The sequence below is a fragment of the Pleuronectes platessa genome, chromosome 16 (genome assembly GCF_947347685.1).
Source record: "Pleuronectes platessa chromosome 16, fPlePla1.1, whole genome shotgun sequence".
NCBI lineage: Eukaryota > Metazoa > Chordata > Actinopteri > Pleuronectiformes > Pleuronectidae > Pleuronectes > Pleuronectes platessa.
In genome coordinates this window covers 10003538-10019033 of record NC_070641.1, presented here as the reverse complement: position 1 = coordinate 10019033, position 15496 = coordinate 10003538, and the positions used below count along the sequence as shown (strand labels likewise).

Here is a 15496-nt window from a genome sequence, read left to right as displayed (position 1 = left end):
GAAACAAATGCGTAGGTAAAGTGTAGGTAACATCAGATTCTATTTTGGAGACTACATTTCATTCTGTTTTAAGCATAAATGGTTGGAATAATAAAATATCTCATGTCAGAAATTACTGGCAATGATAATGTGAAAAAAAAAATTGTGACCCTGATTCATACAAAAGGTGTGAAGTCTGACGTGTGTGTTGGAGCAGCAGCAGCCCGGTCACAGGAGCTCCCCTGACATCCCGGCGTCTGCTTTAATTATGGACACTCTAATTATGTGAGGCTGCAGAATAAGAAATAGAGTACCGAGGGCTTTCAGTGAGAAATTGATCCTAAGGATGATTCATAGGAAGTCAATAAAACTCATGGACTCTGGCGTCTGAACTGAAAGTCACCATCCATCAGTAAGAAAGCTGAAGGAGGACCGGGTTGTGGGGGGGGCTTTTTTGTGGTATTGTTGATTTCTTTGTGTGTTTCACTGTGAGTGCACGTTTCCAATGCAACATGGCGATGTAACTAACCTCATTGTCTTTGCTTTCTTTTCCTTGCTCAGATGGAGCATGTCCCCCCGTACGACGTGGTTCCCTCCATGAGACCCATCATCCTGGTCGGGCCGTCACTCAAAGGCTACGAGGTGAACACACCCTCAGCAACATGTGCTCTGTGTCCGTCCATCCCATTCCTGTGAACCTAATATTTCAAGAACGTCTTGAGGGAGTTTCTTCAAGTTTGTACAAATGTCGAGTTGGACTCGAGGATGAAGGGAATCGACTTTGCTGGTCAAAGATCAAAGGTCAAGGTTACTGTGACCCCACATATCACATCTTTCCCTTGTGAACCCAAAACCTTCAACATTTTTTTTACAATAATACATTTTTTAAATGTTCTACAAATGTTCAGTTGGACTCAAAGATTAAATGGTAAATGGTTTTGTATTTATATAGCGCTTTTCTAGTCTTGATGACCACTCGAAGTGCTTTACAGTACAGTTTTACATTCACCCATTCACACACACATTCATACAGTGCATCTATTCGCAGCACTTAGTTATTCTATGGGGGGTCCATTCAGGGTTCAGCATCTTGCCCACGGACACTTAGGCATGCAGATGGGTCAGACTGGGGATTAACTGATTCGATTTTGTTAGTCAAAGGTCAAAGGTAACTTTGGCCTCACAAAACAGTTTTTTTAGAACATGATATCTCAAGTCTGCCTTTTGGTTCTAGCTTGGACTCAAGAAATGAACTGACTAGATGTCAGTGGTCCAGGGTCAAAGGTCGCTGTGGCCTCATGAGTAAGGAAAACAATGTATGTAGAATGAAACTGCAGTGGTTGGCGGAGGCATACAACTGCAGCGGGGTACCTCTAGTTTTACATCTAATTTAGTTTCTATCGTTTGTTGTCTTTTTCCTCATCTTCAGGTGACAGACATGATGCAGAAAGCGCTCTTTGACTTTCTGAAACACAAGTTCGAGGGCAGGTAAGAAAGTGTTACCACAGCGACTGTTTTTTAGTTTCCTATGCCAGCAGCCACTGATCACTGCACTGCACTGTGTCACTGTTTCAGGATATCCATCACACGGGTGACGGCCGACATCTCCCTGGCCAAACGCTCCGTCCTCAACAACCCCAGCAAACACACCATCATCGAGCGCTCCAGTACCCGCTCCAGCCTGGGTGAGGCGACGTGTTTCACTCATACCATCCAGATATTTGATGGGTGATAAAGTTAAGGATAGATGTTTACAGTGGAGATCAGTCAGAAGGAAATCATTTCTGTTCATCGTGTCATGTTGCTGAACATTCATTGAACAATATTTCTCTCTGTGTTTCGTATCTATATTGCTAGATAGAATGATAGATAGATAGATAGATAGAAAGACAGATAGATAGATAGATAGATAGATAGATAGATAGATAGATGTCGTCCGTCTTTATATATACATAGTCGACACTGAACAGTGATGAACATAATGGCAGTAAAGGCATATTTATGTGTCTGGTGCATTATCATACACAGAGGTAATTTTGGTGTTTTACAGAAATAGTAGAAGCATAAAAATACAAAAAACAAAAAAAATCTAAGGGTAAAACATCATTCAATTTATTAACAGTATAAAATAAGAAATTAAACCACTGGAGGTCAGCACAAGGATTTCAGGGGGTGTTGAGTTTATAATTTATATGGAATGACTTTGAGGGCGACTTGTAGTTGACGTGATGTTGTTCCTTTTTGACAAGGATGAACAGAACGTGTAACCTAAACCAACATTATACCGGGAAATGTCAAGATTTCCCCTTTTATTTACCGCTCTCACTGCCAGAGTCTGATCTCCTTTCTCTCTTCATCCTGTCTTTTCTGCCCTTTGCCCATCCTCCCCCCTTTTTCCGTCCATCCATCCTCCCCCCCCAATCTTTTTTGATTCAGACGTACTGGGTACGTATGCTTTCCTTTCGACCACAAAATGCTGAAGCATCTCTCCTCTCTCCTCTCTCCTCTCTCCTCTCTCCTCTTCCCTCCCCCTCCCCCTTCTCTCCTCCTCACTATATTCATCATCTGCTCATACATTGTTTGTCTGCCTGTCTGCTTGTCTGTCAGTTTCTCTGTTCCTCATAGATCTGTGTGACAGCCTGTAGTCTCGAACAAAAAGGAAAGAATTGCAAATGCAAAGCGGAACAGATCCGTGGGAGGGCAGCAGGGCGGCTGGTAGCGGCTCTGCTTCTCTGTGCAGAGAGGAGCCAGTACTTTTCACACCGCTCTGCAGTGTTATGCCTATACTGTATGTGTGTAATAATAATACATTTTATTTATACAGAACCTTCCATATATAAAATGCAGCTCAAAGTGCTTTATAATGATATCAAAGACATGATATAATATAGATCAATAACAACTCTAAAGTAGACCTAACAAAGACTTAATATAAAAAAAGGCAAAAGTTGTAAGAAGAGGTAAAAAAAAAAAAAACTTATTTAGAGAGAGATCAGAGAAATAAGTCTTGAGTTTTTTCTTAAAACTATTAACCGAAGTAGCTTATCTGATCTGAGGTGGGAGATGTTCCAAACCTTTGGTGCACATAGAAAGCTGCTTCCCCAAAACTGCTCCAAAAACTCCAGATTTCCAAAGTCTGAGTCTTTGTGGAGGTTAACGGCAACCTTGCCAGTCATTTCTATAAACAACTTGAAGTTTAAGTTTGCTATCACTCTACAAAAGCTCGCTTTTTCACCTCCAGCTTCAATTCCCTATTCTCAAGCCCTCTGGAGGCTGCAGAGAAGTGTGCAGGTCCCTGTTTCTCTGCAGATTGCCTTACCCATTTTATCTCTCTCTGCTGCCGGGCTGGAGTCGCTGAGGTTTGACGAGACAGGCGCAGAGCATTCTGTTTTTTTCAGTTTTTTTTAATCTCTATCCTTACACGTCGACAGAGCTGATAAATAAAACGCCTGGAACTGTGCTCAAAATGCCGAATAACGAGCTCACATAGACGGCTGCTGAGGAACAATGAAAACAAAACACCAGAGCAGTCCACAGACCTGAGTGGCTCACCTGATAATCACTGCTCTGCAAATTAGTGCTAACAAAACTAATGTTCCACTTCATTCGTTTGATGAGGGTGATTATTTCTTTTTTTGTTGCTGTTTTGTTTACATGGTGAAAAATTGTGACCTTATTATTATCAGTAAGTCCAAGTGCCACAGGCATCTCATTCTTAAGTGCCTCCTTCCTTCTGCAACTTTGAAATACAAAAGATTACAAGCACGTGAGGTTCACCCTGAATGTCAGAAGGTGGCAACAGAATGAGGATGCGACACTGCTCCATTTAGCTATGTGCCTAAATGGAACTTTGAATTGTGATTTAATTCATACGCTTGGACGTGTTTTTTCCTTAAACCTCCACTTGCATGACTAAGTACTAACATGTTGGTTATGTACTTGTTCACAGAGTAGAAGAAGTGTGGCTGATGTACATGCAGTGCTGTGTCTCCTCAAAGAAAGACCTTTTTGTTAATCCTATCTCTGACTTTTTCGCTGTGTTTTACGTGTCCTATCTGTTTCCCCGGCCTTCAGCGGAGGTGCAGAGTGAGATCGAGCGTATCTTCGAGCTGGCCCGCACCCTGCAGCTGGTCGCTCTGGATGCAGACACCATCAACCACCCCTCCCAGCTGGCCAAGACCTCCCTCGCCCCCATCATTGTCTATATCAAAATAGCCTCACCTAAGGTACGGCAACAGAGGAACCCGGTGGACAAAATCTATGTTTTCATCAAGTGCTCCGTGACAACCCTAACCTGTTTTCCCATTGATATTGTGCATGTTAAGTAGCTGTTGTTGGTGCATTTCTATACTTGCAGGTGGATTACTGCCACCAACTGTCAGCCAGCGCTGCCAGATGGGAAATGTTGAATCGCACCAGAAGCTTAAAAAGCTCCTATTTTGTGGGAAATGATCGAATGCGAGTCACTGTCCAGAAAACAAAAACATTAAAAGAGCAATAAAAAGATAAATACTACTTTCATAAAATACATAGCAGATATTAAGGCTTATATAAAAAACACATATTTATATCATCACAACAACCTTAGACACAAACGCAGGATCGGTATTTTACAGCGCTGATTACTCCTAATACTGTCACTAAAATATGAAGTCATTTTTTTATTATTGTTCGTACAGAGTGCAAAATTATCATACAAATATAAAAATGATCGTACATCTGGCAATGCTCACACCCATGTCCTTGTGCTGAGGATGCTACTAACAAAACATGGGCCTACACATCAAAACCTTGCTCCATACAATGTTTTTTTTTATTCAAGAGCCTTTCACGTTCAGATTTTATAATACTTTAACTCAAAAAGCTGCGCTCGCGCTCAGATAAAACCTGCTACTGCTCCAGGTTCGGCTCTCTGATTTGTTTCTTCTGCTAATCTAAATAAGAGGAAGAGATACAGGGCGGCATAGTTTTGCTTAGTCTTTTTCATTACTTGTTGCAATGTTCCCAGATCGTAAAGACCTTGAGATCCCTGATTTTGCCTTTCCGTGTTGACCTTTTGTCCTGCTTCATGAAGGTGTCTTCGTTTTTTCCTCAAGCACACTGGAGCCAAGGAAGTCTAAGCACAAGCAGGGCATATATTTGTAATTTCAGGAGTCTTGCTCTCGAACTGAAAGACCACCCTCTTGAATAAAGATAGAAATAAAACCAAACATCACACTAATGTATATTTATCAAGGATAAAAGTTGTATCAGGAGACAACGTGTTGTTTTCTCCCTGCAGGTTCTCCAGAGACTCATTAAATCCAGAGGGAAGTCTCAGGCTAAATACCTAACTGTGCAGACGGCGGCGGCAGACAAACTGGCTCAGTGCCCTCCTGTGAGTTCCACTTTGCAAACCATCGATTTTGTGACAGAACAACTATCAGTTCCTATAAATTTGGCTTAAACAGAGAGGAATTATTCACCTCGGTTCGACATTTGTTTTCATGCAGGAGCTGTTTGACATCATCCTGGACGAGAACCAGCTGGAAGACGCCTGCGAGCACCTGGCCGACTACCTGGAGGCTTACTGGAAGGCGACGCACCCCCCGAGCAGCAACCCGCCCAACCCCCTGCTCAACCGCACCATGGCCACGGCAGCCCTGGCCGCCTCCCCCGAGCCCGTCTCCAACCTGCAGGTACAGGTGCTCACCTCCCTGCGCAGGAATATGGATCTGTGGCCTGAAATGGACGGTGTAGCCAATGATGGGAGAGTGGCCGAACACGCTCTCTGAAGTCCAGTAGAGAGAGAGAGAGAGAGAGAGAGAGAGAGAGAGAGAGAGAGCGAGGGGAAGGGGGACTCACCCTCCTGCGGCCTGCTCTCTTTACCCTGAAGGAGGGGCGCATCTAAAGCCTGTTTATGCTGTATATAGAAACACAACACAGATGCACCTTCGCACAAACACATCTATGCAAGAATTTCACACACAAATGAGCCGATTTCCCACGCATGAACAGCCAGTTTCATAACACCAACCAGCAACACCAGCTTTATCGTAGCTGGTTTCTCTCCCTGCTCAAACTGTGTGAGCAGCTCAAACTCCAACAACACTGGACCTAAAGAATAACCGATACCTCTGCCTGCCGAGGCCAACCCCCCCCCTCCCTCCCTCTGTTTCACTGTAATCAAGAGTGAAATTACATCTGCTGCCCCAAAACCCTGCCCTCTTCTGCGCCGTGGCCTCCTTTCTCCTTTCTCCTGCACTTTCTCTTCTCCGGGAGGCTGAACACAGTTTGCTGTCCTCCTCCTCTGTGTTGCCATGGTACCGCCCCTGAAAACAGCAAGTCATGTCCGCCTCTTCAAACTGAAACACTGGGTTCGGTGGAGGCTGTTTGCTAACACTGTCCAGTTTATTCTCTCGTTTTGTATTAACTTTTAACAGCAAAAAAAAAAACACTAATCAGAGCTGTCTCGACTGGAGAGTTATTCCTGGCTCGTCCTCACTTATGACGAGTTCCATACTGTCAAAGATATTCAAGTCTTCAACGTTATGGAAATGAAGTGGCAGGTGCTGCACTGAATGGCTGAAAACATCTAGTATCTTTACGTCAACTAAAGAATCTAACAAATGAACTATCATTATTTATTTATTCACATAAAATCATTAAATGGATTGAGTATATACTGAGCTCTGTGAATCACTATACACATCCCATAGCACAGAGTTAAATTAATTACGTAATCACTTGGTAGTCATGGTGATCGTTCTGCCTTTTTTCTCTGCCGTGAGGTCACTCAGCCAGTAGGTGGCACTGCTGCAGTGGTAGACACTGCTTGGTGAATAACTGCTTGGGAGTGTTGGCTGGTTGGGTTTGTGATTAATGACAACACTGTGTTTTGACAAATTTGTGGAATGACTGTGTTTGTGTCTATCCTGTGGAGGATTTGAGTGAACGTTAGGGTGTGTATGATAAATTGTGTGTCTGTGTCTGTGTGTTCCTGTATTTATATCTTTGTGAGGGCCATTAATTAAGCATCTATTTAGCATAGACCCTACAGTGTGAGGACATTTTTGGAAAGTGAGGACATTTTGACCAGTCCTCACTTTTTCAATGATCTGTTTGAGGGTTAAATCTTGGTGTTAGGGTTAGGCTTAGATTTATGTTCAGGTTAGGGTTAGACATTTAGTTTGGATGGTTAAGGTTACGGTAAGGGGCTAGGGAACGTAATATGTCAATGATTGTCCTCACTAAGATAGAAGTACAAACGTGTGTGTGTGATGTCACATGTCTCATGTAACGAATCCCTTTAATATAACAAGTTGTGGTCCTTATAAAGCCGGTGTTGTAGACCCTGCCTACTAATCCAGCTGACTAATAACTGACACTTGGGTTTTGCTCTGTTGTTTGTGTCTCTGCATGGTTTTTCGTGTGGCATGGCTGTGGCTGGCTGCAGGGGTCGTACCTGGGCCGTGGCGAGCAGAAACGAGAAGGGCCCTTGACAGATTGCGGCGGGAGCGGCACTCTACATGACTTTCAGACAGACCTGGGAGGAAAGCCTCAGCAGCAGCAGCAGCAGCAGACGTACCTGCGCTCCTCCCGTGGCCAGCCACGAGGAAGCAGCGGCCGAGGCCTTTCACGGCAGGACACCTTCGACTCCGAGACCCAGGGCAGCCGGGACTCGGCCTACACTGAGGCCGGTGACTCCTGCATGGACATTGAGACTGACCCCTACGAGGAGCCCGAGCCTTACCGAGGCAGCGGGGGCAGCCGCCTGCACCTAGCGCAGCATCACGGCAGACAGGCGTCCTGGGAGGACGAGGGTGCGGAGCCGGACCAGGAGAACCTCAACCACCCTCCGATCCCGAGCCAGATGCAGACACACGGACGAGCCAAGCTGAAGGAGCGTTACTGCCAGGACCCTGTGGACACAGGGGCCAACATGAGCCACAACAAGAATCAGGACGAGTGGGGGAGGGACGTCTACATCCGCTGAACATGCATCACACCACAGAGGCTAGAGAGCTCCTGGACAGACTGAGGATGGAGGGAGGAATGTGGGGGCCATGCCCGTCAGGCTAAGAAATTAATCTGTTTACATCCCTGTACAATGTATATGAATACATCAACTGCCAGATCCCATCAGATTCTCATCACCTTCTTCTTGCGATTCTATTTCTCTATGTTTAGAAAAATAATATTGGTCTGTTTCTTTTGTTTCTTATGTTAATACTGCATGAATATCATGGATTTCTATACTGACAGCACGAGGACAGTAAGTGTTACGATTGTGAATCTATGATTGTGGTCTGTATGACTCAATCCCTCCTTCAGTTGTAGAGTGTGAAGGCTGGTAGAGCCATCGTCTGTCGTGTCTGTCCTCTGCAGTCTTAAACAGGGTCTAGCGTCACCGTCCCCCATGTGTGTACAGAGTCAGGGTTCTTCTTTACCTTAATCGCACTCTGTGCTTGTGGATGTCAGGGTTTCCTCCCATTATGAGATCCAGAGGTCACAAGTCTCACACCTCCACTTTCTTATCACCTAGACCTTAAAAATAAATGAGCTGGTGGAGAAGTTGCCATATTTTATCGAGAACACGTGTTGCTACACTCATGTCGGCTTGATAATGACAAAGAACATGCTCCAAAGATGTTTACTTCTTCCCCCCACCTGGTTCAGCCACTGTACCCGACTGTACACGTCTGACCCAGTCCTCCCATCACAGTTTTTCTAACGCGGTGCAGACTCAAAGCGGCGCTGCAGTCGTGGTCGTGTGAATGAAGTGTCCTGCCTTAGTCGCTCTCCCACCCTTAATCGAGAAATCTCCAAACACAAGTGCCGGATTGTCTCACCAAGCCATGTCCACCACTGCCACGGTGGGATGTCTTAACCTCTCGTTACACTCGTTTTCATATCATACCCGTGTCTCTTTGTGTCCCGCCCCCACACCGTCGTTTCAGCACGTCACATCTCGTTTTCTTTGCGTCAGCTTTGTCGTCTGTTTTTCAGGGCTAATGGTTATACAAAAAAAAAAAAAGTACTTGTGTGTGGCTGATCAACTTCCACCCAAACAGCTAGCTTGTCGGATATTAAATACCACTTTCTTCTTACTTTTGATTTCTGACTGAATTATTGTTTTTGTTTTTTTCCTGTGGACATTTGCAAATTTTTGTTCCAACTCTTGTGAGGTAGTGAGAGGAGTATAAATTGGGATCGGGGAGGGGGGGGTTAGGATCAGCTTTGGTCTTTACTCATTTATCTATAATGAAGAATCCATGAATGTGTTTGGCGGGCTGCCTCGGCCCGCCCGTCTACAGTCGAATAAATAGATATTAAATAATGATCAGTAAATAATGTTATTGTTGCGTTATCGCAATTGTTAAAAATATGATATAACATGTATCATTGGTGCCTGATTGTAGCTGCATTTTGCTTTTTCTGCCTTTCATTTTTAATCTGTGGATAAATTCGTATTTTAATTAAAAATTTAACCAGAAAATGTCACTGTGTCGATTGGTTTATATGACTAGATGATTATTATCTGATTATTACACTTTGATCTTTATATCTCCACAGTCAGTGACTGGAGGTAATAGGTTTCTGGGTTGTCTGTTTGTCCCATTCTTGTAAATATCTCAACCTGATGAACTTATTAGATGTAAGTTGTTGATGTATTATATACAGAGCATCCAAAGGGAGTTTCATTACATTTGTAAGGATGAATTTATTAGGATTTGGGCCCAAGAGTCACTTCTCACAAACTTGTTTGCCTCGTGAACGAAATATCGAATAATAAACACCTTCAAAGAATCGTTTTAAGTTGGGCACAAATGTTCACTTAGATTCAAAGATTGACTGATTAATTTAGGTTGAAGGTCAAAGGTCACAGAGATCTCAGAAATCCTGTTTTTGACCTCTTGAACATGATATCTCCAGCCTGCCTTAAGCGAATCTCTTCAAATTTGCACCAGTTGTCACCTGAAATCAAGGATGTGAATGTAATCAGAGTGAATCTTTTCTAGTTGATGGCATTGTTGACTTTTATGGAAATCTGAAGTGAGTTTTTTCTCTCTTCTTCCTGAGTTTCCTTCACTTCATTATTTTGAGAAAGACACAACAAAAGACTGTTGTGTAACAATGTTCAGTCTCACACCTAACGACCCCCTGCCTGTAGAAATGATTATCCAGCTAAGGTGCTATGATGAGTGTGAACTTACAAAACAAAGACCAGACAGTTGGCTTCTAGTGAAATACAGATCTACTTCTCATAAAAAAATTAAATGAAGAAGGACCTTTGTCAGTTTATTGTTCCCTGCTTTGCATTGACAGGGATGATCAACTCTAAAATGCTCCTGTAAAAACACACAATAAGCAAAAGACTGGAGTTGGAGAGCAGCTGCTTCCAGGATGTGGTTTTCTATTTCTCAGTGTCTCCTCGTCACCTGTATCTTGCTGATCATCTGCAGCGGATGAAGTGTCACAGATGAGAAGGTGGTTTCCAGCTGATGCTCAAACGTGACAGAGTTATTCGACAGTCTATACAGCAGAGGTGGAGAAGAGCCTGGTAGGTTTAGAGAGCTGTTGTTTCAAACTCTTTGTGGGTTCGAGCTGAAATGTCTCAATTCAGTCCATAATTAAAACATTCCTTATTAACAGATGCTCTCATCCTCTTCTTTCTCCTTTCCTCCTCCTTCCTCTCTTTCTCCTCCCATGCTGGCCTACTATCATCATACATGCTGGAGTTAATTGAAAATAGTTTATATAGGCCTGCTGTAGGGTCGTTAAGTCCATGACAAATCCATAATGCGTTGGAACTCAAATTTCTCTATAATTATTGCCGTTGTTGTCGTCGCTGTTAGAACAGTGCTTGAAAGTGGAGAGTCCCTGAACAGATCTGGACTTTTCAGTGGAAATTCTAGGGGAAATCCTTTCAATAGCCAGTTTTGCTTTCTGTTAGACCATAATAAATAGTTTCCTCTTGTCACAGAAGGAGGAAGGGAAACTGCCTCACCTCTCTGTCCATCTATGGAGTGAAGGAGGGAGGGCGAACGGAGGGGGTGGTTTCCAGTGGACATTTTAGGAAACTTTATTTTTACTTTTACTTTAGTTTTACTGTTTGTCTTTATACAGCTTTTATTGGGCAGTAATGCCTATTTTACACAACTGGGAAACACCCACATTGACCAGTGTTTACTGTCCTGCTGGGTTCCTTATCTGCCTCAGTTCAGATATTCCCCAGAGCACCTGAACGCAGCACTAATGTGCACTTTGCCCGTGTGAGTGTCAGTCTGAAGAAGAAACTTTGCTGAAGCTCCTCCCACAGATACTGGTGTTTTTATGTGGAGCGAAAGAGAGTTGTAACGACAGTCAGCTTAGATCACACACTGAAGTCTGCCTCCACTTCATTAGTGTCTTAATAATAAATAACAACATTTATTTACTCTCCTCATCACAAACCAGTTTTGGACATGGGATTCCTGCTCACAAAGATGTTGGCTGTGTTTGGTGACAGAGGTAAGGCTCATTTAAAAAATGATTATTAAGTTCACATTTATCACCTTAGTGAAATAGTGGTTTATCACTTAATTGAAAAGGATTATTCAACTAACTTACCATAAAATTAAGACTGTTAAATGGTATTTTTCCCCGTCTAAAGTGTTTAATAACAATATATTAATGCATTTCTTTTTATTCTGGCTGACGAGAGTAAAAGTAAGAATGTTGAGTTTATAATTTTCACTGTAGTGTATTATCACTCTTTTTAAAATACAGTACAACTAAGACATTTCAGTGTATATTTTTCATATATATGTTTTATCCATTTGTTAAAGTATTTTGTTTTGATTCTGTCTGACCTACAATGACACTGTTAAGTTCAGCTTCATTCATTTGAAGTATTGTACAAGAGCTCTTCAACTTGACACCATTACTTTAAAGGTATTACAGCCATGTGGTGATGTACTAGCTCCATTTTTACTCTGCTCAGGACACCACGGTCCTGTGCGTGTCCCCGTCTTATCTCTGTGTATCTTACGCTGCCCTCAAACTCAATCACGCCGCTCCAGATTAGAATGCGTTCAAGTGGGAACACAATAAATATTTGTAATCCTGTCCTGCAGAGCACAAAGTCATCATAGTGGGTCTGGACAACGCAGGAAAGACGACCATCCTCTACCAGTTGTAAGTGATCTTGGATAATCTCACGTAACTTCATGTCCGTGCTGCCATTTCTTCTGTTTCATGTAAAATGTTTCCTCTTCTGCCCTCACACACTCATCCAGTCTGACAAAGGAGGCCGTCCACACGTCCCCGACCATCGGCAGCAACGTTGAGGAGATCATCGTGCGGAAGACACACTTCTTGGTTTGGGACATTGGAGGACAGGACAGCCTTCGAGCCAGCTGGAACTCGTACTTCGGCAACACAGAGGTGTGGATCACTAACTGCACTAAGCTCTTCTACCTGCTGTAAACTGTATGGGCAGATACTCAAACACTTTTTATAGTTTAGAAATTGATCATAAGAGTCAGAAACACAACATTTTGCAGCTACGTAGTCTGTGCATTTAAGTTTGAGCTGTCGGGCATATTTATTTCTCCAAAACACAAAGAACCTAGAATTACTACTAACCAAATTGTTTAATTTGAAAGGGCTCTCTCTCTGGGAGTTTTTAAAAGGAACACACAAAAAGGGGCTTTGTTTTGTGACCTTTGGGCTTCGACCACCAAAATCTAATCAGTTCATCTTTGAGTCCAAATAAACGTTTGCACCGAATAAGTTTCTTGAGATATCGTGTTCAAGGAATAACATAGATCACTTAAAATTCAATATATTCATCAATGATAGTTGACACAGGCTGTGACATGTGATAGTCTAGGGAGCTAAGACAGAAAGAGAAAGCACTCTAAATGTGTATAGGTTTGTGCTGACTGAGCTGCACATTAACCTACTCTGGCTCTTTATTATCATCCCCTGCTGCCGACTTGTGCTCCCTTCACTGATAAAACGGCGTTTGATAATATGACATATCTCTTAATTGTGTTATGATACAAAATTATTGTAGCAATAATAGTGATAATAATCAATATGGTTTGTTTTTATGGCCATGTTTTTTTTTCAGATTGTCATCCTGGTTGTGGACAGCACCGACCGAGAACGTCTGACTCTAACCAAAGAGGAGCTGCACAGAATGCTGGCACATGAGGTACAAAACCCAGATCTCCTACATCTGCATTGTGTGCGTGTGTGTCTGTGTGGTGTCATGACTGAGATGGTTCTGGTCACGCTTTCGTTCAAGCCCAACATTTAATATTCGGTAACGGCCAAAAAATGGTTTATAACCCAATATGGTGTAGTTAGAAGCAAAAGCATCTTATAATGATTTACAATTTAATAAAACAAAGTTGATATAGTATTAAATACGAGAAAATGTTTATACTCAGGTTACGATGTAACTTGAAGCAGCTGTTATATTATATTATATTACATAATAATATCGCATATTATATTTTATCATATTATATTATGTATTTTAAACAATATTATTATAAGTATTCATTCATGTTTAGTGCAGTATGTTTCTGCTAACAACTCCAAGGAATGCATATTGTATTACAAGTGTAATTCATTGTATTATCTGTTCATCCATTCATCATGGTTGTTGATAAATACATTAATAACCACTTTTATCTCCTTACAAATACATTACATTTGGTTATTGGGAACTTATTAAATAAAATAACTATACATGCTAATTAAATGGTTTATAGCACTTTATAGTGACGAAAACTTAAGAATCAGCTTTTAATCAATGATCAACATATAAACTTCTATATAATTCGACTTTTATTTACTTGTAAAAATACAAATAAAGGGGGGAGTTCAAATGAAGTGCCTTTTTTTATTTATAACTACTCATTAATTAACAACAATGATTTTAAAACAACTTTATTTATGTGGTCCTTTTCTTAACAATGTGCTTCAAAAGGAAGAAATACCATCAGACTGGTAGATAGAATCACAACAAAACAAAGGAACCTTCCTCTTTTAGCTTGAATGCTGCCTTGACGTAAAACCTGCCATGACGCAAAAACCTCATTGAGCATTAGTGAAACTGCCCTGCCTGCAAATCATGTCTTGATGTGTGAGATACATTTCCACTGCCAGGGACCGACTTGCGACACAGCTCGCTTACCAACCACAGTAAACAATGAGGAAGTTTCAGCGTCGACTGTGTGAGTCACCGCGTCGACATGTGATTCAATATTCCGCTGAGGCTGTTCTTTGTTCTCGAACGTGACGTGGGGACAGCCTTTGGTGGTTTCCTCTTCTGGGCCTAAATATCAGAGCTGAAAAAAACAAATATGCAGAAAAGGAAGCAGCACTGTTAATCCATCCACTCTTGTTTGTACGCAGGACCTACAGAGAGCAGCCGTCCTCGTTCTGGCCAACAAACAGGACATGAAAGGCTCGATGACGGCGAAAGAGATCTCGCAGTGCCTCACACTCGACTCCATCACCACTCACTCCTGGCATGTCCAGGCCTGCTGTGCCCTGACAGGAGAGGGGTGAGTCCCACACACCCAGCACTCTCTCTTTCTCTCCACTACCATCATCAGTGTGTGACTCAACGCTGAAAGTTAAAGCACACAGCCAACAGCAAATTACCATCAACGTGTGCTTGAATGACCTGTTGATTCTTCTCTCATTCTAGTCTACCTGCCAGTCTGGATTGGATGAGGTCAAGGGTCGTAGCAAACTAAAAAAGTGGATCAAACTTCCTGATGCTGAGCCAACCTCAAAGACGTTGCACAGGCCACAGTGTCAGGATCATGTACAGTGTTTAGGTAGAGCCCTGTGAACATTTTGTCTGTGATTGAGTCTGTGTCACCACACCTACAGCACAGTATGCCTTACCCTCAAGGGTGGGCCTCAGGGTGGATGAATGAATTTGCTGAATATACGGTTTTAAGAGCCGTCCTGTGGTTTGATTATCTTTTAGTAATCTGGAGATGATTCCTCATGATAAAACAGCTTTTGAATCACAAAGTGAGTTTGTGGCCTACAGTATTAAACCTGGAGGACGATACTGTAACTGAGGAGATTATAAGCAGGTGCTGTCGCTCCTGTGCAGATATGGCACAAGAGTCTGCACCAGTTGAAAGACGTCATGTTTACACCAGAGAACAACAGGACTGTTTTGTTCAACCTAAACATATTTAGTAAGTTATTTTGAAAATAAGCTCTTCACCCATATATTTTATATTGGCGGGGGAATGAGCTAGCTGCTAATGATTGAATTCATATTGTAAATGTGTATATTGTGTTGTAAAAAGTTTTTTAATTAAATATTATTATTTCAACATGTGCGCGTGTCCTCAGCTGGAATGTTCTTTGTTTCTGGCTGTGCAGCATGCCCATGCAGGTTATACCAGCTCTAAAAGTACGGAGAACAAATGACTGAGTAAACAGTCTCAGCACCTGGTTTTGGTACTTAGGTAGCACGACACAATAAATCACCCAGTTTTTAATACGAGTA

At 42.3% G+C, this 15496-nt stretch overlaps 2 protein-coding genes across 2 annotated transcripts in view; both read left to right on the top strand.

The window, feature by feature from the left end:
• cacnb1 (calcium channel, voltage-dependent, beta 1 subunit) overlaps window positions 1-9451 on the top strand; it is a 31586-nt gene extending 22135 nt beyond the window's left edge. Inside the window, exons 8-15 of the mRNA XM_053444324.1 lie at window positions 541-621; window positions 1409-1467; window positions 1555-1664; window positions 2416-2424; window positions 4054-4205; window positions 5261-5356; window positions 5472-5657; window positions 7415-9451. Coding sequence (XP_053300299.1) covers window positions 541-621; window positions 1409-1467; window positions 1555-1664; window positions 2416-2424; window positions 4054-4205; window positions 5261-5356; window positions 5472-5657; window positions 7415-7954 — 1233 coding nt within the window. The 3' untranslated portion in view covers window positions 7955-9451. The remainder of the gene's footprint in view (window positions 1-540; window positions 622-1408; window positions 1468-1554; window positions 1665-2415; window positions 2425-4053; window positions 4206-5260; window positions 5357-5471; window positions 5658-7414) is intronic.
• A 1806-nt stretch (window positions 9452-11257) lies between these two features.
• arl5c (ADP-ribosylation factor-like 5C) lies at window positions 11258-15324 on the top strand. The gene is made up of 6 exons (XM_053444323.1): window positions 11258-11472; window positions 12078-12138; window positions 12240-12387; window positions 13079-13162; window positions 14374-14525; window positions 14672-15324. Exons 1-6 carry the CDS (start codon window positions 11427-11429, stop codon window positions 14718-14720), a joined length of 540 nt encoding a protein of 179 aa, XP_053300298.1. The 5' UTR covers window positions 11258-11426; the 3' UTR covers window positions 14721-15324.
• Window positions 15325-15496: the final 172 nt, after the last annotated feature.